The 23,362-nt window shown below is 47.8% G+C and overlaps 1 protein-coding gene across 1 annotated transcript in view; it reads left to right on the top strand.

Annotated features, from left to right (window-relative positions):
- Positions 1-6,325: 6,325 nt before the first annotated feature.
- XDH (xanthine dehydrogenase) overlaps positions 6,326-23,362 on the top strand; it is a 59,040-nt gene continuing 42,003 nt past the window's right edge. Inside the window, exons 1-6 of the mRNA XM_035000853.1 lie at positions 6,326-6,544; positions 12,970-13,027; positions 15,681-15,777; positions 17,157-17,265; positions 20,424-20,550; positions 21,475-21,536. Of these exons, the coding sequence (XP_034856744.1) occupies positions 6,503-6,544; positions 12,970-13,027; positions 15,681-15,777; positions 17,157-17,265; positions 20,424-20,550; positions 21,475-21,536 (495 nt within the window). The 5' untranslated portion in view covers positions 6,326-6,502. The remainder of the gene's footprint in view (positions 6,545-12,969; positions 13,028-15,680; positions 15,778-17,156; positions 17,266-20,423; positions 20,551-21,474; positions 21,537-23,362) is intronic.

Here is a 23,362-nt window from a genome sequence, read left to right as displayed (position 1 = left end):
TTCTGGTCTTGCTGTCATTCACTCATTTGTTCTTCATTCATCATTCAAAAAGTATTTTTTGAATAAATACTGTGTTTTGCACTGAAAAAAAACAACAAACAAAACAACCGATAAACATCTCTGCCCTCGGGGAACTTATTGTATTAGTGAATGTAAGACTAGGTGCTGTAATAGACAACCCCAGAAACCTCAGTGGGTAAGCACAATATAAATTTATTTCTTGTTCCTATCAAGTCACATAGACAATGTGGGGGCCTAGGGCGGGCTGCCCCAAAATGTACCACTTTGGCATTTTGATTATTTTGAATTAAAATTATTTAAGAAACTAGTACCAGAAGAATATCCTGACTGCACCCCTGACCTTGGTCTTTGACTTCAGCAAGGAAATAAATCATCCCTGTGAAAGGTACCCTCCCTGTACCAACCCAGAGGTACAGAGACATCTTTGTCACCAGAGATAGAGAATTCCAGGCAAAGAAGGGTGTATAAACGAGCCTGGCTACTTTTACCAGTTAACTCCCCCAGTCCAAATTCTGTTTAGAATTCCTGACCAGCTGAAGCTCTTGAACATAAGTTTTCTTTGTCTTGTCAATTCCTCACAGATTTATGTTTCTTTGTCTAAAAAATATAAAAACTGCCTGACTTGGTCATTTCTTTGGGTCTCAGTTTTGTTATTGGGCCTCTGTGTGCACGTAATTAAATTTTGTTTTTCTTTTTCTCCTGTTTATCTGTCTGTTGCCAATTTAATTCTTAGACCATCTAGAAGCACTTTGAAGGGTAGGGGGGAAAAATCTTCTTTCCCCAGTAGCTACAGGGTGGGGGAAGGGAGCCCCACTTAGATCACTGTGTTTTTTTAAGCACTTGGGCTGACTGGAAGCTCTGACATCTTCAATGTGTGGCTTCCAAGGTCACCCTGGGCATTGACATTAGTGATCAGACAGTGGGAGAGAGAGAACAGGAGCCTGGATATTATGAACCTCACATTCACTACATTATATTCATCAGAACTCGGTCAGAGGACTTCCTCACCTATAAGAAAGTGGGAAATGATGCTCTTGGCTGGGCAGTGACCTCTCTTTTCCAACTCTTCATTGGAGAAGGAGGGCATGGATATTTGGTGAAAGGGTAGACATGTCTGCCATACTTACATTCTACTGGAGAGAGAATGGGTGCAGCAATAAACATGGTAAGGGAGTACATTGTATAGTATTTCAGATGAAAATATGAAAAAAGTCAGGTGAGAGGCAGAGGGGGTACAAATTGTGAAAATAATTTTCCTCAGTGGCTACTCATTGGGCCATACTGTCTACAGAGCACATGTGAGTTGATCCTTTGCATGAACCAGAAGTAAGGCCTCTCCTTCCTGAATTGTGCTGGAGCACCTTGGATTACAAAGAGAGACCTGATTTTGTGTCCAGACTGGCACATGTTGTCATCACCACAAATGTCTTCGGGGTTACAGAGTTTACTGAGTACAAAAAGACATCCTCCAAAAGCATACTAGATGCAGACAGATAAAGTGAGTTTAAATTGCTTCTGGGCTTTTTCTATTCCTTGAACTCTTGTGTACCTGCAGTAACTGAACCAGGCTGAAAATCAGATACTTTTAAAAGTTTTGTCTCTGTGTCTCTTTTTCAATAATACCAGCTTCTTGGTTCTAGAATAATCCACTTCCCAGATGTATATAGAATATCAAGGGTTGATTTCCTCCATAGTAATAAAGGATTACTTGTTGCTGAGGAATACTAGTTGGTTACCTAATATCAGCGATAGAAGGTTAGTTGGAAAGGAGCTGGTGGAGGAATTAAATGTTGCTAATAATGGAAGAAAGTTTTGTATTTGATGAGAGTCAGGGGGTATTATGCTAAGTGAACAAAGTCGGATTGAAAAAGACAAATACCATATGATTTCACTTGTATGGGGAACCTAAAAAACAAAAGAAATGAATAAATAAACAAAAATCAGAATCAGACCTAAAAATACAGAGAACTGACGGTTGCCAGAGGGGAGGGTGGTAGGGGGATGGGCAAAATGGGTGAAGGGGAGTGGGAGACACAGGTTTCTAGTTATGGAATGAATAAGTCATGGGGATGAAAGGGACAGCACAGGGAACAGAGTCAATGATATTGTAATAGCACTGTATGGTGACAGATGGGAGCTATACTTGTGATGAGCACAGCATAATATTTAGAGCTGTTGAATCACTATGCTGTACCCCTGAAACCAATGTAATATTCTGTGTCAGCTATACTAAAAAAAAAATCTAATGAATCAAGAAAAAAAGTCAGGCGCTTAGACATTTCTGAAAATTCAACCCTTTCCTTGCGCTGTGGGCTCAATCCAGTAAGTGTTTACTGATCCTTCTTGCAGACCCAGCGCTACGCTAGGCACCAGCCATTTAGCAGTAGGTACACTTGTGCTCCTGATTCCAGGGCTCGGCATCCAGCTATGGAAGAAAGACACTCCCAACCAGAGGCTGGATGTTAGCTGGACTGAGAAGGGCCGCGAATGCCATGCTGACGATCCTGGGTCTATGCTCCACAGTTAGTGAAGAACCATCAAAGAGATGATTTCCCTGCTGGGGAGTGGGTAGGAGGCTGGTGTGCCGAGACTGTTGGCAAGTCAACCTCTTTGACCCTCATTTTCTTTGTCTAGAAAGGGAAGATAATAATGACTTCCCTCGCCATCTCGCAGGGCTGCTATAAGGATCAAATGAAATCATATTATGCTCTTCAGATGCCAAGAACTCTGATCAGGGCTGGGTAATAATCTAGATGTCTGGGAGAACGAGGGAAGATAGGTGCCACTGTGCAGTGATGCTCTGAGAACACAGCAAAATCTTCTATCCAGTATGGGCCTTTGAAGGAGGAAAACCAGGCTTCGTAAAAAAACAAACACGAAAACAAACTTAGTAGGAAAAAACAAAACCCAACAAAAAATGAGTAATGCAATATTTTGAAAGAAAAGTGATTTTTTTTTCTTCTTTTCCGGTGAAGGTTGTTTTAAGTAAAGAAAATGAACAAAAAATGCCGTAGGGTACAGGTAAAAATGCAGATTCAGACGTAAAGCAAGGGAATGAGCCCGGCAGAGAGCAGCACCAGGTTGGTTCAGAGCTAGCAGGAGACTTCTGTAGGCAGCTGGACCTCCCCAGACCTGCCAGGACCTCCCCAGACCTGCCAACACCTGCCTGGACCTCCCCAACCTGCCTGGACCTCCCCAGACCTGCCAGGACCTCCCCAGACCTGCCAGCACCTGCCCGGACCTCCCCGGACCTGCCAGGACCTCCCCAGACCTGCCAGCACCTGCTCAGACCTCCCTGGACCTGCCAGGACCTCCCCAGACCTGCCAGCACCTGCCTGGACCTCCCCAGACCTGCCAGCACCTGCCTGGACCTCCCCAGACCTGCCAGGATGTCCCCAGACCTGCCAGGACCTGCCGGGACCTGCCAGGACATGCACTGTGGGCCAGAGCACCTGCTCCAAAGCAGGGAAGCCTGGACAGCTGTCGCCTGGCCCTGACCAGGCCTCCAGAGAACATTCCAAAAGTTCTCCTGAATTGTTCTTCTGATGTAGTTTTGGAATACAGGTGAGGTTCGGTGGGGTGAGGTCTGGAGTCGACAACCAAGAAAGAATTCTTGGGACATCTTTAGTACAAAATGGTGGTTTTATTAAAGCATGGGGACAGGACCCTTGGGCAGAAAGAGCTCTGCTGCCCCGGGATTAAGGGGTGACTGATTGGGATACCAGAGGCCTTGCCATTGCCAAGTTCAGGTTGTTTTTCCCTCTAGCAAGGCTTTAACTTTAAGACAGTTGGGAGCTTCCAGGAAGAATGTCACACATATCCCACCCAGGAGTGTGGTGGTGGGTGGGTGGGGAAGGGGGAGGTTGCAGGGTGTCAGCTTGTGCTTTGTCCTCAGCTAGCCTTCTGCTCCCTCATCACTCCCTGCTGGGAATCCTTGGCCCCAAGGGAGCTCGCTGTCAAGAAATCAGGACTCTGTCCTTTTCATTCTTAACTCTTGATTTCCTGCAATTGTTCCAGGAGGGAAGAAGCTTCTGTCCGGGAGGCCTCAGGGCTTATCCGGCTTTTCTGCGGCTTTGAGACCTCCCGCCAATACAGTGCCTATTATAAACCAAGGCATTCCTTAGGAAAAATAGGGTAAGTTAATGTAATGTAAGTTAGAGTTGCTCTAGCACCAAACCCCGAAATCCCATTAATTCAGCCCAAATTTGAGAATTCATCTCAATATTGAAAGCATAAGCAGGAGGTCTTCAGCTTGGGGGAAAAATGCTTATTTTAGACTGTTCTTCTAATTTGTAACATTTTGAAAAATTACAGGGAAGGCAATGGTCACCGATATTTTGCCAAATAATGAATAATCTTACAAAGTCAGCATTTTGCCAAATCTCAGTATTACAGAAATAAACTAGTTACCATAGTTACCACAGAAATAATATCTGAACAACAGAAGCCCTTATTAAATATTTATTTCACTTCTGTTTTTTTTTTAATGCTCCACAATAACAGAGAGGAATTTCACCTCCAGATTAAGAGAAAGAGGCTGAAGTTTGGATATCTCTTCCATCCTTACCAGGCAGGATTCTTACAAAGTAGGCAGGCACCCCCATTTCGTATGTGAGATTGAAGCCAAGAGAGTGATTTTTGCCAAAGGTCTCACAGAAGTGCTAGAGCTACTATTTAAGCCAAACTATCGAACCCCCAACCCCAAGCTCTTTCCTCAGTCCTTCCTCTTGATCTTGAGAGTTTCCTGGAACTTTGGCCAGAGCCGAGCCAAGAGAAGGTAGAGGGCTTGCAAAGCTGGGTGGGTCAGTGGACAGAGGAAAACCTCCCAACCACGGAGAAGTTCGTGTGGTCAGCGAGGACTGAGCTGTTATGAAACACTGCCCAGAATCAGCCCCTCTGCTTCTCCCCACCTCTTTCTTTCTTCTTCTTTTTAGAGTGGGGTTTCCCAATCTTGGCTCTCTTGACATCTTAAGACCAAATAATTCTTTGTTGTTGGGGGCTGTCCTGTGTATTGTGGGGTGTTTAGTAGCAAAGACACCAGGAGCGTCTCTCGGTCATGACCATGAAACGTATCGACACGGGGATGTCTCCTCTACTCAGTCCCCCAGTTAAGAACCATTGTTTTATGGTGACCAACCATCCCAGTTTGCCCTGGACTGAGAGACTGGTCACAGTTTCCGTTCTTCAAGCACGATAGTTGGGACCCAACAGGGATGCTTGGTCACCCTACAAGTGAGATCTCATCTCCTGCTTAAATAAAGTGTGTGGAAGGAGAGGGCATTGTGTTGATAATGTCCTGGCAGGCTGCAGTTTCCCTAGGCTGCTGCCACCCTCTGAGTACATCCGCCGAAGGCTCCTCTCGTCCCCCATGTAGCCTGCAAGGGGCACAGGGGAGTGACCCACTACAGAGAGGCTGGCTATTCCAGGACTACAGGAGACCGGAGGGAATGCTGGTGAGGGTGTGCATGTGTGTGCGAGCAGGGAGGCACAGTTGGGTGCTGACCACAGAGAGCTCATTGGCACTGCCCAGGTGGGCCACGTGCTTGTGCTCGCCAGAAGGTAATGGATACCGGAGGGGGAAGGTTTGCAGCTCTGTGTCAACTTGGCCCAGGTCCTGTAAGGGGTGGGTTTTTTAATTTATTTGATATTTTGAAATATCCTTAATGAGTTACTCTGATCACTTATCAGGGGCCTTTTCCTGGGAGAAACGAGCAAAAGAAGAACCTCAGAAATGGTTTGTTAACAGGATAATTTTTGTTGTGCTGCTGAGAATACACTTGCAACAGTAATGAAGATTTGGGTTCTTGGCAACCTCACAACGTACTCCTAAAACACATCATTCGTCTCTCTGCCTTCTGCTCTTGGTGCCATTCGTAGGCCCATTCACAGGAAGAAAACGACTGAGTTCTGAAGACGACACGGCCGAGGTCAGATGCCAGGTTTGGGTTCTGGGTCACTGGGCTCCATGGCTCGTGACCACTGTCTTCCTCCAGGCTGTGCAAGAATGAGTCCTCTTGTAAGTGCTGAGTCCAGGCTGCTGTAAACCTGAGTGGTAAAATGACCAGTGTAGAGGGGGAAGGTGTGACTCATTTCTGTCGCCGTGGCTCTGACCGCGGCCCTTCCTCCTTCTCTGCTGGCCACAGGGGGGCCTGAGGAAGGTTCTGGGAGGTGGTGCTTCAGACACCTGGCCACAGGGCCCTCCCCTGGCTGATATCTGCATGTGCCTTCCTCTGTGCTCTTTGACACAGCTCTTGAGGGTGTGGTTTCCTGGCTAAAATTGTTTGCGTTTTCCTCGGTTATGTAAACTGGTGGCTTTTGCCAGGAACTCCCTGTGCCCTGGAGCTCTGGGCGGCTTTTTTCCTATTGGCCGGCCAAGTTTCATTTTCTTGGGAGGTGTATTTTTTCAAGCTGCTGAGCATCGATACATGTCAGTGTCTTTTGGGAGTGAGGTACCTGGAGTTCAGGGACCCAACCGGTAACAATGACAGCAGATGAGTTGGTTTTCTTTGTGAATGGCAAAAAGGTAAGAAGGACCCGGCCTTCCATCTGACTTCTCTGCCCCCCCCCCCCGGGGGGGGGGCAGATGTTTGTCCTTTGGAAAAGGCGGTTCTAGTCTTTCTCTTTCATCTCCTCTCTCACTTATTCCGCACCCCCTCTCCCACCAAAGTGTTGCTGCGTTTTGGGTAACACTAGGACGAGAAAACCTTTTCAGAGCTGGAAGACAGGCAAGACGCTCCAGGGGCAAAGGAGTGCAGGAGAGGCGAGCGAGAAGAGAGGCTTGAGTCCCCACCCAGTGTACAGCAGCTGAGACACTGGCCCAAAGCGAGAACGGGGCACAGGGTCCTCGGTGAGACCGGAGGTCACCCACCACGCCTCCATCTCTGTGTTTAATCCAGTATGTCCTCCGGCTTTTGTTGTTTTCTTTGCTGAGAGAAGGAACAGGAACTTGTTTTCTTGCTAATACCAGGGTATAAGATAGACATAGCATTTGATTCTGGTATTTCATGCTTAATGTGACAGCTAACTTGTGTGAGGACATTTACTAACATCTTGTGGCAAGCCACAATTTTTTTTTCATAAGGGGCATGTTTCTCCCCTTCCTCTCACTTAGTACTGCATGTAAATATTTCAAGTCTTTTACTTTGATAAAAATTGTCCACTTGGATGAACTTTATTGGTGTGCAGGGACATGGGGGGGTGGGGGGGCAGAGGGGGACTTCAGACATGGGTACCAGTACTCCAGGCCCTGCAAGGGTGTGAATCTTTGCAAATTTCACTGCAGGTGCAGGGAGGGAGGATGCAAGCACATTGCATTGTCCCCATACCCCTCCCTCCACCACTGCTGAGGTGCCCCAGTCAGCTCTAGCTCCCCGGTCAGGAATGAAAGGGACAGGAGAAGGATAGTCATAGTTGTACCTTGTAAATGGCCATATGGACAGCGTGAGCAATGATTGTGCCCAAGGGGCCCCCAAAGAAGGGTCGTTTTATTTGTTTTGTTCTATTGGCACTTTTGCATTGAGAAATTGGGTGACGTTTGAGGTAATTTTCAAGAACTAAAATGCACTTCGTGGGGCATCTCGTGCTTAAATTGTCAGGATGTGTCTGGTGACTAGCAGGGGAGTTCCATGAGCCATGGCGACATTGGTGCTCTGAAGACCTTTGGGTTCATTGTGAGGGGTACCAACGGGAGGCTCTGAGGGTGTGGTCAGCCATGTTCTTCCAGGTTCCGTGTGTCTCTCCATGCCAATCTCTTTTCAGGACTGGCATCTGGCAGCAAACCAAGAGGTAGGGTACAGCTTCTGTGTTGACGGTTGTGAAACTTGCACCCAGCATTTCCAACAACTTTGTTGCATTCAGCGATTGCTTGGAGAGATTCAACTAATAGCTGAGTTGACTTTCTAGAAGTGTTATTTACACAAAGCATCTTCGGTGGAATTTTTCTAAGCATTTTTTATGTTAAGTGAGCAGCTGGATTCAATGACTTCCAAGGCCACATCTTACTCTAAGATTATCTTATTTATCATGCTATCAATTCGTGTATGACACGACAAGGTTCTGCTCTTCCTTAGGGAGGGTGTGCTATGATGCCTGGGACATGAAAAGAAGCGTTTCAAAGTAAATCTGGCTTGGTGAAGTTGTTTACCCCTGTGTCTTAGATCCACTTTAGGAAGGCAATTTAACATTTTTAGGTGGTATTGTCATATCAGACCCTACTATCTCTGGAAGCTTTTACTAGTGTCAGTTTCTGTGATGCATACTCATGTTTGTAATTTATAAGCCTGTGGCCTCTTGAGAAACTGCTAGAAAGGTGCGAAGGAGTGATGAGGTGAAAGCAGAGCTTTGCAAACAAGACCAAGAAGGAATTCCCAGTCAGATCAAGGCAGCTGTGAGTGTGTTCCCGTTTCTATTTCCAAGATCTTGCTAGATCTAGATCTTTTGGTACTGGATATTATGCAGGGAAGTTACCAAAGAAGCTGTTGGAATGGGTGACTCACTCTTAAATGTAAGCCTCTTATTCTCCCCATTTCAGGCTGTCCAGGACTCTGTCTCTACTGACTGGGGTCCTGGAGAGGGTCCTGGAGAGGGTCCTGATGCCAACAATCAAATATCTCAGGGGCCTTCTCTGGGGGTGATGGGCCTTGATAACCATCATTCCATGTCTTCTGTTCTAGAGTCAGAGTTGGAGGGAAAGAAGGAGCTGCCCAGGATTTTGGTGGTATTGTAGTGACATTCTAGTGGGTGGGATTCTAGAATTTCTGAGCAGTCGCTCTCTGTTTAGGGGAGATTGTGGCGCACGGAGTAGTCTGGCAGACTTGGCGTTCAGGGCGCAGCTAAAGGCATCCAGGAGGGATCCCCAAAAAGCAGGTGGTAGCTACAGAGAGCTTCATGGTGGCTTTGACTCACTCACTCACATTTACAAGCTCCCCCCAAGCCTGCGCCTGCGGGGTATGTAGGCACTGGATGAATATGCTCTCTAAGAAGAGGCCAGGCACCTGCCCCTCGGGACCTTATGGACCAGTTAAAGAGATGGATTATAATTAGGCGAAGTAATATATTACAAAATGTATTTTACAGAAAACTATTCCCATGAAATGCTCTTTTCAGATATCCTTTCTAAAAATTTATTTATTTTAGAGGGAGAGGGAGAGAGAGAGAATGTGCGCACATGAGAGTGAGGGGGGAGGGGCAGAGGGAGAGACTCTCCAGCAGACTCCCGTGCGGAGCCTGACACAGGGCTCCATCCCACAACCCATGAGATCATGACCTGAGCTGAAATCACGAGTCTTAACCGGCAGAGCCACCCAGGCGGCCCCTCTTTTCAGATATTCTTAAACCACTTAGCACAACGTTGACACCTAGGTGCCCAGTTAATGAGGACAGAATGAATGCATGAGTATTAAAAGCCCTTAGAAATCCTCTACTGAGGAGATTTATTTTTTAAACTTTTTTTTTGCATTTTGAAATTATTTTAAATGTACAAAAAAGTTGCACGAAGAATACAAAGAAATATAGACTACTGACATTCACCAACTGTTCACATTTTGCCACATTTGCTTTATCATTATCTCCTTCATGCTCTCTCTCCCTGTACATACACACACACATGAATAGGTGTTTATGTGATACACACATGTATTAGATATGTACGGATATGTTTATAGATATATATGTAGATATGTAGATGTATGTAAGTACGTAAATAATTTTATATATTTAGTTATGTATATAATCAATAGAAATAAGTACATAAAATATAAAATTTTCTTTCTGAACCATTTGAGGGTAAATTTCCAATATCATGCCCTTTTTACCCCTAAACTAAGAGTAAGAATATTCTTATAGACCCAGTCTCTATAAAAATCAGGAAATCCAGTGTTGGTATAATACCATTATCTAATCTATAGCCCTTCTGCAATATATTCCAATTTTCCCAATAATGTCATTTATAACTTTTCCCCCAAGCCCGGGACACAGGGTCATACTATGCAGTCAGTTGCCATGTCTCTTAAGTTTCCTTTAAGCTGGAACAGCTCTTTACCTTTCCTTGTCTTTTGTGACATTGATGTTTATGAAGAGAATAGGCCATTATTTTGTAGAACATCTCTCATTTTGAGTGTGTGCTATGCTTTCCTTTTTTTAGATTTTATTTATTTTTTAGAGAGTGAGCGAGAGAGAAACAGCATAAGAGGGGAGAGGGTCAGAGGGAGAAGCAGGCTCCCCGCTGAGCCGGGAGCCCGATGTGGGACTCGATCCCAGGACCCTGGGATCATGACCTGAGCCGAAGGCAGACGCTTAACCATCTGAGCCACCCAGGCGCCCTGTGCTATGCTTTCTTATAATTAGATTCAGAGTCTGTGTTTTGGGCAGAAATGCTAGAGAAGCGGTAAGTGTTTCTCGGTGCATTACATCGGGAGGCACAGGATGTCAGTTTCCCCCATTATTTGGAATGTGAACTTTGACTGCTTGGTTAAGGTGGTATCCATCAGTTTTCTCTACTGTAAGATAACTTCTTTACTCTTTATAATCTGTGAGAAGATACTTTGAGTCTATGTATCTTGATCATTAAACTTTCACCCACTAGTTTTAGCACCCATTGATGATTCTAGACTGGCTCAGTTATTGGGCTGATTGCAAGATGGCCAACCGTATTCATTAGTTGGCATTCCTCTGTCAGGCAGACTTTACTCTTCTCTCCAATTTGTTTATGTATTAGGTATCACTTTTGGACTTACAAGTTTTAATCTTATTGAATGGGTTATAATCCATTAGAGCTATTATTTGTTTTGATGCTTAAATCTTATCAGAAAAATCTGCTGAACCCAGCATCTCCTAAGCTCATATCCCCACAAAGTATTTGTCCTTTGGAATACCCATTGACATCCTGTTCAGAGAAGGTTCCATGGCGTTTGCCGGCCCAACCCTTCCCAGAGGAAGGTCAGAATTGGGGAATATCAGCATGTACATAGTTCAGCTCATAGTTAGTATGTTCATTCTTATGGAATTGTCAAGAAAAAGACCTTCATTTTCATGATACATTGAGCACAGCCATTCTTTGTATGAATGCAAGGAAGGTTGGACCATTCATGGCTGGGGTGATATAAAAAGCCTTTGCCAGGGAAGCGTTTGGGGTCTTCTAAGTCAAGACGCAGGTGGAAGAGGAATGGAATGGTCAAAGGCACAGAGTCAGAGGTATACATTGTATTTTCTCTGGAGTGTGAGGACCAGGTTCGCAGGGAGGTAGGAGGGGAAAAGGCTGAAAATGAAGATTGGGGACCATATGGAAAAGGACCTTGGAAGGCAGCCTAGGGAACTTGATGTTCCTGGCATATGTGGGAAGTCAAGGAAGGCACAGAGCAGGGGACTGATGTGATGAAAGCTGAGCTGGAAGACGAGCAAACAACAGCTCAGGGGGAAGGCAGTAAGCCAAGAGGCTCTTCCTGCCATTTCCAAGCAATGTGATAGGGATCTTTATTTGTGCATTTATCTCTAAGAGAAAAGAAATAGCTTCCTGTGTGAACTTTGTACCCAGGACTTTGAACAAACCGGACTTGTGGGGTGTAATCTTGAAGGGAAACTAATTTGATTTTCTACTTTCCTTTAAGCTTTTTTCAGGGGCCAAATTCTGGCAGTTTTATGACTTTCTGGATTCAATAAAAAAAGTCCTATGGTCGCTTCTGAGTTTCCATACACAGCCTCAGGTCAGGATAGAGAGGTGGGGTTAGCAAAAAAGTTCTCAATTAATCAGTGCTGGTGGAAGATACCTTCCCACCACCGGGAACATTCAGTTGCAAGTCTCATTACACGTGGGATGTGCTTTTCTCTGGCCAATGGTCCTTCCTCAGCCTCCAGTTCTGGGAGGTCTGCTCCACACAGACTCTGTTGGAGGTCCCAAGCCTTCTGTAGTCAGTGTTTGGGGGATGATTGAAACACCTCCATGTCAGCTGTCTCTCTCTCTCTTGCATGGCCTACAACAGGTCCATAGCCAACACTTCACATCCTCTGCCCTCCCGGACTCGGGGAGTGCACACCAATCCTAACACTGCCATTTCTTCTTCGGCTTCTCTGGTAAGCCTATCTCTAGCTTTTAGATATGCCAGACCACCATATGCCCTGTCCTACTAAGGCTGTGTGTTAGCTTCACCTGTAGGGCTATGGAAGCCCCCTCACGAAGGTTGAGGGGTGAGGCAGATACCTCCTTTCCTCAACCTTAGGAAGATGGAAGACTCATAGTGCCGCTCTCTCTAATAAAACTCTTGTCACATATTCTCTCTCCTTAACCATCCCAGTCACCCAAACCCTAGTACCCTTCATAACATATGATGAGTATTCGTGGTGACACAGGTTTTTGTGGATTTCCTTTGACTCTTTGCATTGGAAACTGGCACCTGACTTTGTAGACAAGCTTTCCATCTTATTAAATAAACCCTTTGTGGACTCTTAACCAAATGGGTTGTGATTTCTCCTCCATGTCTGACATGTGTCATGTTGTTGGCTCTGGTAACCCAACACTTGGAATACTCCACTGTGAGCACAGGCCAACAACCACCCCTCTATTCTCTGAGAATGTACATGCCAGGGGGCACAGCCAGATATCTGCATGCTGCCATTTTTAGCTGTCCCTGGTGTGATCCAGCAGCTGGAAATGAGATGACATGTTTGATTTGAAGGGGGCTCTGTCTGGGTCAGCCCAATGTGCAGGGTGCAACACCCGAGCCCTCTGGGGTGGGTCCAGAGCTGAGCACTGAAGTGGAAGGTCAGAATTGGGGAATATCAGCATGTACACAGTTCAGCTCATAGTTAGTATGTTCATTCTTATGGAATTGTCAAGAAAAAGACCTTCATTTTCATGATACATTGAGCACATCCCTATTAACTCCACAAATTCTTGGGCGAGACAATGGCTAAGTATACCCAGGATACATGTTTCTTTTCTTTTTGTTCTTATAGGTGGTGGAGAAAAATGCAGATCCAGAAACAACCCTTTTGGCCTACCTGAGAAGAAAATGTATCCTGACTTTGGAGTGGGGGTGGGGGGGGCAGTGAGGACTCATTCTCTAGGCCTTATGTCATTTTCTAGTGACTGTGGGAGGCTGTGCAATGTGGAGGACAAAGCCCTGGAGTAGGGCTATAGACCCCTGCTAAGACCCCTGCATCTTAGTTGTAGCTCTGTCACTCAGCAGCTGTGTGACCCTGGGAAGTCTTTTGAGCTCTCCAGGTATAAAATTATCGACCGTCTATTGAGAGGATTATTTTTGATGTTTCTTAAGATCTCTTCCAGGTAAGACTCTAGTGATGCCAAGGGTTATCCCGGGCCTGTAAAATGAATAGCTGTGAAAGGCCCTCATTAGCCCTGGTAAACTCTGTGGCCATTGCTGTCAGGAGGAGTGGGCCTTCCTCAGGAGATCTTTGCTCATCCATAAAGGGCTTCCTAGGGAATCTTTCCAGTTCTGTGAAGGTGGAAGGAATGTCAGAAGAAGGCATGTTTGTTGGGAAAGGACGCCTGAGTGGGGAAATGTGTAGAGGTACCTTCCATTGTAGAGATGGCAGGCACTGGGAGGCAAGGGACAGGGGACTCCTGAGCACTTATTGTACATAGGTGGAGTTCAAAGTGATTTTCATGGGTGATCTCACTGATCCCCACAGCAATTCCTTTGACAGAGGAGGAAGTGAGGTTGACTCATGAGAAGGGACCTGCTTCTTGCTTGTATTCTGCGCCAATCCTGGCAGAGCCCGGACTAAAGCCTAGAGCCATGCTCTTAATCTTCCAGTCATACTGGAAACTCTTCAGGGTTGGTCATTGGGATGATGCTCATCCTGACTTCTGTTAACAAATCCCTCTCACTCCCGGAGTTAGGGATGGTCTGCGGCTCATGAAGGTCCCCTATTTGAGGACAGCAGAGTATTGTTTCAGTACGCACAGAAACAAGCCTGAAGTCCACAGCCTTCCCTCTGGTTCACTCACCTCTTACCAGATGGTGTCTGGCTCCAGCATACTTTGTCCTGGATTTTCCATGGAGAGGGCAAGTCCAGAGTTTCACGGCCCATGAACCCAGTGGCTCTTTTGCAGAGGTGGAATCAGTCAGTAGGATTGGGAGACTGCACAGAACTCCACTGCTAGGGGGTCTGAGAAGAGAGGCACATTCTCAGAGATTGTGGACACCAGTGTTAGTTTTCTGATGCAGTTTTGAAGGCCCGAAAGCCTCAGATAATCCCAATCATAGCAATTGCTAGTTTAAAGGTCAAATCTCAAATGAAAACTGCAAGTTTTCACGGAAATGAAGGTCAGGTGGCTTTTTGTGGACTGTGGTGAGAGTTCATTTCTGAGAGTTCTGGAAAAGAGGAAAAACCTCAGGCTTGACTTCTACACCGGCTTCCAAAAAAATCCCCCGGCTAGAAGATGTTGCTAGACTTTGGGCTCTTAAGTTGTCTGAACTACTGCTAACTGCAGATCTTCTGATGAGTCAGAAGAATTGCTTAGAATATAGGGAGCTCTTCCCAGATGTGTTTTAGAAGAGGGAGCCACAGGGTGAAGGAGGAGCCCCCAAATCTGGAGTCAGATGATTGTGTCTGGGCCCTCCCACCAGGTGAGCTGAGTGACCGTGTTGTCTTGCTGGGCTCACCTTACCTCCTGGGCCTCAGTTTGCTTTGTTTTGTTTTAATCTGTGGGGAAATAGGAGCTCCTGCCCTACCCGCTCCTGAAATTATTGTGAAGATCAAATGGGTCCATGGGTATAAGTATTTTTCAAGTATAAGGTGCTATGTCATTGTTTAAAGACTAATGTCCAGCATATTAGAGGTCATAAGTAAGTATTTCTGAAATGACTGAAGAATCAAACCATTCATGGCTATCTAGAATTTGTGATGAATTTTCATTTCATTTTGCAAATGTGGGAAGCGACCAGCAATAATGACCTCCATCTTCAGTAGAGAGCCCGATGGCTCAGAGGCCTGCAGCCTGTGGGAAGAGCAGCAACAGAGCCCGTGTATCTCAGGGAAAGTGCAATGCTGCTCTCTAGAATAGTCTAGTACTGAGGCACGTTAATAGACTCAAAGTTATCAGATTATTTCTGCAAGTACATGTAAGAAATGGCTCCAATCCTGCCCCCCACCGACCTCAGAGATTATCTTCATTTTCATTTCTGGTCACATATCCTATGGGTGGGTATTCAAAACCCCTGGTCCAACCCTAATTTTGGTTCCTGGACTTCATCAACCCAAAAGGTCCAAGGTGACAAGTCGGGACTCAGTAGGTCCCAGAACAGATCAATGTCTCTGTCTGGCCCAAGTGGCTTCATTGTGCACCCAGCTGCGGTGACATGAGGGCTGCCCCTTGTGCAGGCCTTGGAGGTGCCTGATTCACCTGCCCAGTGAGACCATGGGGTTGGGAGTCCTGGAAGATACTTGGGTGCTGTCCAATGGGACCCTGATGCTTTTCGTCATCTGTGCAGTGGAGATGATCCCATTCTCTGCCTTCTGGGGCGCAGTGCAGACGTTCTGGATGATGGGGCCATGTGGGTCTGCTGCCTCCCTGTGTTGAGGGGCCCGATCCTGTGTGTGGCAGTGGATGGTTCTGTACTTCCAGCTCTGCCCATGCGCTTCCCAGCAGCCCAGCAAAGACTCTTCTGTGAATTCATGTTCCTTAACCCTCGACCGTCCAGTGCAGCTGAGCGGGACCAAGCTGGGCTGTGGAGAAGGGGGCTGTGGGGCTTGCACCGTGATGCTTTCCAAGTACGATCGTTTCCAGAACAAGATTGTGTATCCTTTGCCCACTGGCTGATTGTCCATGCGAGGACTGTGAGGCAGGGGTCAGGTTGTGAGTGTGTGCATGTGTGTGTGTGCACGCCACGTGTGACCTTTCTAAGATCCAGACTCATTTCCAATCCCATGAAATCCTTCAGTCAGTCTCCACTGCCTTCAGGAGAAAGTCCAATTTCTGTGCTTAGTGCTCGGAGCCCCTCATGGCATGCCCCATCTTTCCTCTCCAGCTGTCTCTCTCAGTGGGCCCAGCACTCCATCCTTGTAGGGACAATTGTGAACTACTGACACTCTCTGCCTACTCATTTCCCGGTCTTTGTTTTTTTTTAAGATTTTATTTTATTTATTTATTTTTTTGAGCAAGAGAGAGCACAAGACGGGGTAGGGTCAGAGGAAGAAGCAGACTCCCTGCTGAGCAGGGAGCCCGATGCAGGCAGGACTCGATCCCTGGACTCTGGGATCATGACCTGAGCCAAAGGCAGTCGCTTAACCAACTGAGCCACCCAGGCACCCTCCTGGTCTTTGTATAAGCTGTTGCCCAGGTCTTGAATGTCCTTTCTTCTAGGACTTCTCCACCTGGCTAACTCTTGCTAGCTCTTTAGGACTGGGTAAAATATCACCTCCTCCGGGAAGCCTTCCTTGACCCCCAAGATTGGGGTCTGTGCTGGTCCCACGGTACTCTGTGCTCAGCCCTCCTGAAACAGTCACCATAAGCTGTTTAAATTGCATTTTCACACTGGCTTCACACATTTTCCCAGGTTGACCATAGGCTATTGAAGAACATCTTACTCACCTTTATTTTCTCAGCCCTCAGCAGAGTGCCTGGCATGTGATTGGCCCTCAGGAACTGATATGCTTGTATAAGTGGATAAAGCGTGAATAGAAAAATGGACATCAAGAAGCTCTGTTTAAGGGGTTGCTGTCTCATGTTTCCTGGGGATCACCCCCTTGTTTTTCCCCCACAGAGGATGGGAGACAAAGGGTGAGAGCAGAGGAGCAAAAGTGACTGGAGGTTCTGAAATTGAAGAGGCTAAGGAAGGGCCCTGCAGAGAGAGGAGCAAGCACTGGGCCTGGAACCTGCCAGAAATTTCCTCTTGACTCAGCCTCCAGGGTCGGGCTGAGTATTGCGGTGGCTGAGGGTGACCCTGGCCCCGTGTTCCAGCTCGGAGGCCCAATGCCCCACAGAACTCTGCAGGGGCTTGTGCCTCATTGGGGTGGGCGGAGCTTCCTTTGTTGCTAGCCCAGCGGCCTGGGTAGACAGGCGAGGACACCCATGGAAGAGCCCAGAATGTAATGTAGAGTGGGGGGTCGTGACAAAGCATCTCAAAGTCTCCGATGGCCCGAGTCAACAACGGAATGACCTTAATCTGGGGCTTCAGCCACTTTTCCGCCAATGCCTGCCTGGCCCCCATCTGCTCTTTGCATCATGTTGCCGTGACGACAGTGGAAGGCATAGGAAGCACCAAGTCGAGGCTGCATCCTGTGCAGGTAACTGGAGGCAAGGGGGGGTCATGCCAGGGCGGCAGGCTTTTTTGGGCTGTGAGGCTGAGTGTCACTGCCTGGACAGGAGGCACTGTGGTCCAGCCACCTCCCTCACCTCCACCTGGGGTGGGGTGGTGGAGGCTGTGAGGCAGAAAGATGAGGCCCTGAGCCTGAAGCTCCCTCCTGTGGGAGCATGACATTGCATGACCCTGAGGGAACCACGAGGTCAGCCAGATCTGGTGGCCAGGGCTGGCCAGCTATGCCAGACCTGGAGGAAGGAGGGGCAAGGGACTGCCTCACGCAGCTCCTCCCCGCCCCCCCCCCGGCCCCCAGGTGTGCTTAGGAAACCCCCACCATCTCAGGTTCAAGATTCCAAATGCTCTGTGCCCTTGATTAAAAAGCCCCCCTACTCCCTGCTCCCTCAAATGGTAACCCCATTGCTCCTCCGGAGTGTCACCTGCAGGTAATATGGATGTAGGCCTCCACCCCATTAACATGGAGGTTAGTAAGGGCTTAATAAGAGGATAGAGGTGTCGGAGTGTCTGACCAAGGCTTTTTTTCTGATGTTATCAGGCTGCCTGTCAATGGATTGAAATTAGGAACCAAGAGTGGACAGTAATCTGGGAGGTTTTGTGGAGAGAATCAGGATACTCTTAGGCAGCATGGCAACACATGGAAACAGAATACCGTGGGAAGGAAAGACCATTGTTTCCAGTGCTTTTCGTATGGGGAAACTGAGGCAGGGGGTCTTCCAGGCATGACAGTCACAGAAGGTGCCTGAGGCAGGCCTGTTGGCCACTTGAGGAGACCTGTTGCTCAGACCGTGCCTTCCTTGGGCACCTTATGTGGGTGCCGGGCCAGGGCCTCGGGCTGAGCCAGGGGAGGGGAGGGGCAGCTTGAACGAGTCCTGTGAGGGTCACAGCATGTAATGTGTCACCTCTACAGCTTCATTCCTTAGGCAGCAGAAGGGGAGATTACTAAACTTGTCCAACCTGCAGGAGATGTGAAAGGGTTAATTCGGGCTTGGAATTTGAAACAAGCAGATGAAAAGACAGAATAGTTTAAACACAGGGACCGTATCTGAATAATCCACTAAACCCCTCTCTTTCCAATGGTACAGATTCTTACTCTGCACACACTTGTTCTGGCCTCAAGTAACTTGCAGAGCCAGATCCTGCTTCTCCTCGTCCACTGGTTTTTTTCCTTGTGGTTCCTAGGACATGACGCTTTGCTCGTGTTCCTCCCACCTCCAGGCTGGTGCCCGGTGCTGGCTCTGGGCCTGCTGAGTTCCTAATTGCTGCAGCGCTCCTGGGGCTCAGGCCGGGTCCCTTCCCCTCTCCCTCTGCACACCCCCCGCCCCCGCCCCCCCCACCCGGCAAGTTCAGTACCATCTACGGGCGAACAGCACTCCCATTTGTATCTTCAGCTTTGACCTCTCTTCAGAGGTTAGATTCATATTTCTAACTGCCTACTTGACATCCTATATGGATGTCTGTCTCAAACTTCCCAAACCCTATTTTTTCCCCTTTCTTCCCCAGTCTTCCTCCATCTGAGTCAATGGCGAAAGCATCCACCCAATTGCTCAAGATAAAAACCTAGGAGTCACCTTTGATTCTTTCTCTCCTGCACCATACCCAATCCATTCAGATGTGGTGTCTACTTTACTTCCAAACCCTACGATGAAGCCTTCCTTTTCTTTCCTCTGTTACTGCTTGGTCTGAGCCACCATCCCCTCTTGCCTGGACCACTGTGTCCTGGTCCCCATTTCTACTCTTGTCCCCTGTAACCTACTCATTCCCTACCCACAGCTAGAGTAATTCTTTTTTTTTTTTTTTTTTTTTTTAGGAGAGAAAGACAGAGCAGGGCAGGGGGAGAGGGAGAGGGAGAGAGAACAGGGCAGGAGCAGAGGGAGAGAGAGAATCTTAGGTAGGCTCCGTGCTCAGCGCGGAGCCTGACATGGGGCTCGATCTCATGACCCTGAGATCATGACCTAAGTCAAAACCAAGAGTTGGACACTTAACGCACTCAGCCACCCAGGTCCCCCTAGGGTGATTCTTAACAAACATAATTAGATCATATACACTCTTCCCTGATCCAAGTCATGTTATTAAATTCAACTTAAAAGTCACCTCTTCAGAGTGGCTGTTTCTGAGCACTCCTAAGTGACCACTGGTCACTCTGGGTCCCATCAGCCTCTACTAAATCCCTACATAGCATTGACCTCCACCTGGAATTTTCCTGTTTCTTTTGTCAGTATTTCCCCTACTAGCTTTACGAGACTGGTGATCTCATCTTTCTTCTTCATTGTTCTGTCTCCAGTGCCTTTACCATGCCTGGCACGGAATAAGTTCTCAGTAAATATTTATAAAATGGATGAACATATATGTGAGGCACTGGAAATATAGTACTTTAGCAATTTTACTTAAGTACCAAGAGAGACTCCCAAGAGACAAAATAATAATAATAATAAATATGGACCTGGAGAATCTCTTGTACTAAAAATCTTGCAGAGTTTGAATGACAATTCTGTGACATTCAATGCATATGGCACATTTCCAAATTCTTATGTCCCCATGGACTCCAAGTATTGCCTTCATTTAAGAATGTAGTGATATTCTAGTTTGGAAAAAAAATGCATTCATTTGGTTCTTAATAAATGTTGGTTGTGCTGGATTGCAGGCTAGTGTATTAAAAGAACATGAGACCGCTCTTCCATTCACCATGTGTGTTCTTGGCTAAATCTCTCAAATCTCTGGGCCCACTTCCTCCTCTGTCCAATGCAGAGAATGGAGGGTGAGAAGCCCTTCTGGTTCAAATGGTCACTATTCTTTGAAGAGACTTTCTTATGAATAACCAACATTGGTTGACCATCTACTATGTGCCAAGTATAATAATGTTAAGAGTTTAACATGAATGATCTCATTAAATCCTCACCACAGCTCCAGAGATAAGTCCTAGGGTGGTCGTCACCATACAAGTGAGGAACCTAGGGCTCCAGAGAGGCTTGGTGACTGGCCAAGGCCACCGTGGGCACCAGGACTGACTTCATGCAGGGGCTGCTCCTCCACCCTGCTGGTTGACATGGACGGGCTTCTGCTGTGTCACCTAGAGAGCCTGACAGAGCTTCTGCCAACACGTGGGTCTATGTCATCTGTCCCTTTTAGGAGAGAATTTCCAAAAGCCATGGCTCCCAGTGTGGGTTCTGCACCCCTGGCATCGTCATGAGCATGTACACGCTGCTTCGGAACCAGCCCGAGCCCACCATTGAGGAGATTGAGAATGCCTTCCAAGGTAGAGGCCTTGAGGCACCGCCTAGAAGGGGGAATAGCAAACGGGGCTTTGTGGAGGTTAGGGCAGGGCCAGAGTGGAAGCCAGGAATGGGCTAGGAGGTTGAGGCACTGCCCTCTGGAGGAAAGGCTCAGGCTACCCCAATGTGGTGGCTCAGGTCTGCTGGAGCTGAGCCCTCTCTTGGTCTGAGGAACACCTGTGTGGTTTGGAGACCTCTGGGGTCTCCTGCCTTAGTGTTCATCTTCCTGAGGTGTCCTGCGCTGGGATGGGGTGGCACTGGGAGGTTGGCGCAGGAGGAGATCATTTGGGAAATTCCACAGAGGTTAGTCACATGGCTCCCTTTCTCCTCAGCTTGTGCTGGAGCAGGATTCTGCACAGGCCACATAATGAGGAAGGTGGCCATGATTCTGAGCCTTGGGTAGGAACGAGCTTCCCACTTTGCCTTCTGTGAATGGGCCCAGGAGCCTGGACAAGGTGTCTGTTCCTCTGGATTGAACAGATTCCGCATCCATTCAGCATTTCAATTCATCATTTATTCAGTTAGTTGTATTGAGTCCTACCATGTTAGGCATTATGCAAGGTACAAGGGACACAGGGATGCCCCAGGGGATGAAAGACAGTCTCTACCCTCAAGGAGTTTGCGCTCTGAAGGGGAAGAGAGCTTAGAATGTGGTTGGATGAGCTCACTGCTAAGTCTATGACCAGGCATCATGGGGGCGCTCAGAAGAGGCACCTGATTCAGTCTGGGCAGTCCAGGGAGGCTTCCTGGGAGAAGTGATACAGGAACACAAGGAGGAGGACAGGGTGTTCCAGGCAGAGAAAACAGAATAAGGAAACCAAGCGTCTCCCTGAGTCAGAAGCAAAGTCACAAACCCGTCCCCTGCCCTGGGGCCTGCACTCACAACAGCTTTTTGTCCCCCCGCCCAGGAAACCTGTGTCGCTGCACAGGCTACAGAGCCATCCTCCAGGGCTTCCGGACCTTCGCCAGGGTAAGTGGGGGCCCCCCTGGGGGGCTGCAGCCCTGCTCCTAAAGAAGTAGCGCTTGGGAATCCCAGTTGGGAGGGAGGCCCCCGGCCTCTGGAAGAAAGAGAAGAAACCCAGCCTGTAGGTTGTCCTGCTGTGGGTACCTGGCGTCAGGCATCGGACTCTGCCATTCTTAGGCGGAGGGTTCTCGGCAATAGCACGAGGACTGTCCTTCCCAGGAAGGCTGGCTCCCAGACGAGGCGTGCGGTCCAAGAGCTAACTTCCTCCAGGCATTCGGGTCTGAAGCGCTCCAGTGGGCCAGGTGTTGAGCCTGGTGTTAAATAACAACCCAGCCCTCAGCACCTGAGCTTCTCTGTTCCTCCCCGAGCTGCTGTCTGCACTTGGCACTCTGTGGGGCTTGTGAAACTGCTAATTAGATCTCCAGTTTGTGCATCCCTGCAGTGTTCGTATACCTCCAAGGGAGAAGCCACAGCCCGGCTCTGCAGGGGTTGCTTACACACACACACACACACACACACACGCACACGCGCACATGCACACGCGCGCACACATACACACGCATGCACACACGCACACGCGCGCACACCTACACGCGCACACACACGTGTGCACACGCACACACACATGCACACGTGCGCACACACGCATGCGCACGCGCACATGCACAAGCATGCGCACACATACACACGCACGCGCACGCGCACATACACACGCGCACGCGCGCACGTGCACGTGCACACACACACACACACACACGCCATCCGGCAGGGAGGACAGAGGGCTGGCCTCTCCCTTCCTGGCTTATCTCCCCAGATTTCACCTGATTCTCCAACTGGGGCAAGTTGACCCTGACTCCAATCAAACTGTCTCTTCTCAGTTTGACTCTGGGTTGAGGGGAGAGTCACAGACACCTGTGCCTGAAATTTCACGGACCTTTAGGGCTGCAACCTTCTGAAAAGGAGTGTTGTATCCAGATGACCACAGAGGGTGGAGATAGGGATGGGGTCTACAGGGAGGGAAGGCAGCACATCCCGCTGAATGCACTGGATGACCAAGAATGAGGAGGTGTGGATTTAAGGGGAAATGATTGAAAGCACAGACTTGGGAGTCTGCAGACCTGCGTTCAAATCCCATCCTTTCACTGAACCGATGCATGACCTCAGGCATATTTCTAAAATGGGATTCTAATAATACCTACAATATTATAGTGTTATAATAATACATCTAAAATTGTAATAAGACATATGTAATTACAATAATACCACAAAATTATAATAATACCTATAATAATTCTTACGGTGTTTGTGGAAAGTACTTCTTGTAAAGCCCTTAGAACACTGGCTGGCACATCTTAAGTTTTACATACATGGCAACTATAAATTATGATGCTGGTACATTTCTCCCATTACTCACTATTTGATCTTCGTAAATTGTTCAGGCTTCCCTGAGAATTGAGGATTGTTAATCTTGTCCATGTATTTATTTCTGAAGAGGCTTCTCAAAGAGATACAATTTTACCAGCCCTCCTACTTTCTGAAAAGAGAAGGGCTTGTGAGTGTAGTCCATGGTATGTTCCTTCCCAGGGTTGGAGTTTTATTATCATTGAAATGTTTCCCGACTCCACTGTGTTGGCAGTGCCTCCCTGGATCCAGCTGCAGGGCGGTGAGGACAGAGCAGAGCTCCCAAAGTGACTGGTACCCAGAGTGTGCTCAGAAGCTCACTGGAGACCCCCCAAGGCCTTATCCGGAGCCTCTGCACTCTGACTTTACACACAGTTCTAACAAACCTGCTTAGCTCATTCTCAAGCCCATAGCACACATTAGGAAGGTGA

Source organism: Mirounga leonina, unplaced genomic scaffold, assembly GCF_011800145.1.
Source record: "Mirounga leonina isolate KUSES-001 unplaced genomic scaffold, KU_Mleo_1.0 Mir_125, whole genome shotgun sequence".
Taxonomy (NCBI): Eukaryota; Metazoa; Chordata; class Mammalia; order Carnivora; family Phocidae; genus Mirounga; species Mirounga leonina.
Note: the sequence above shows the minus strand (reverse complement) of the source record. Positions and strands in the feature narration are given on the sequence as shown.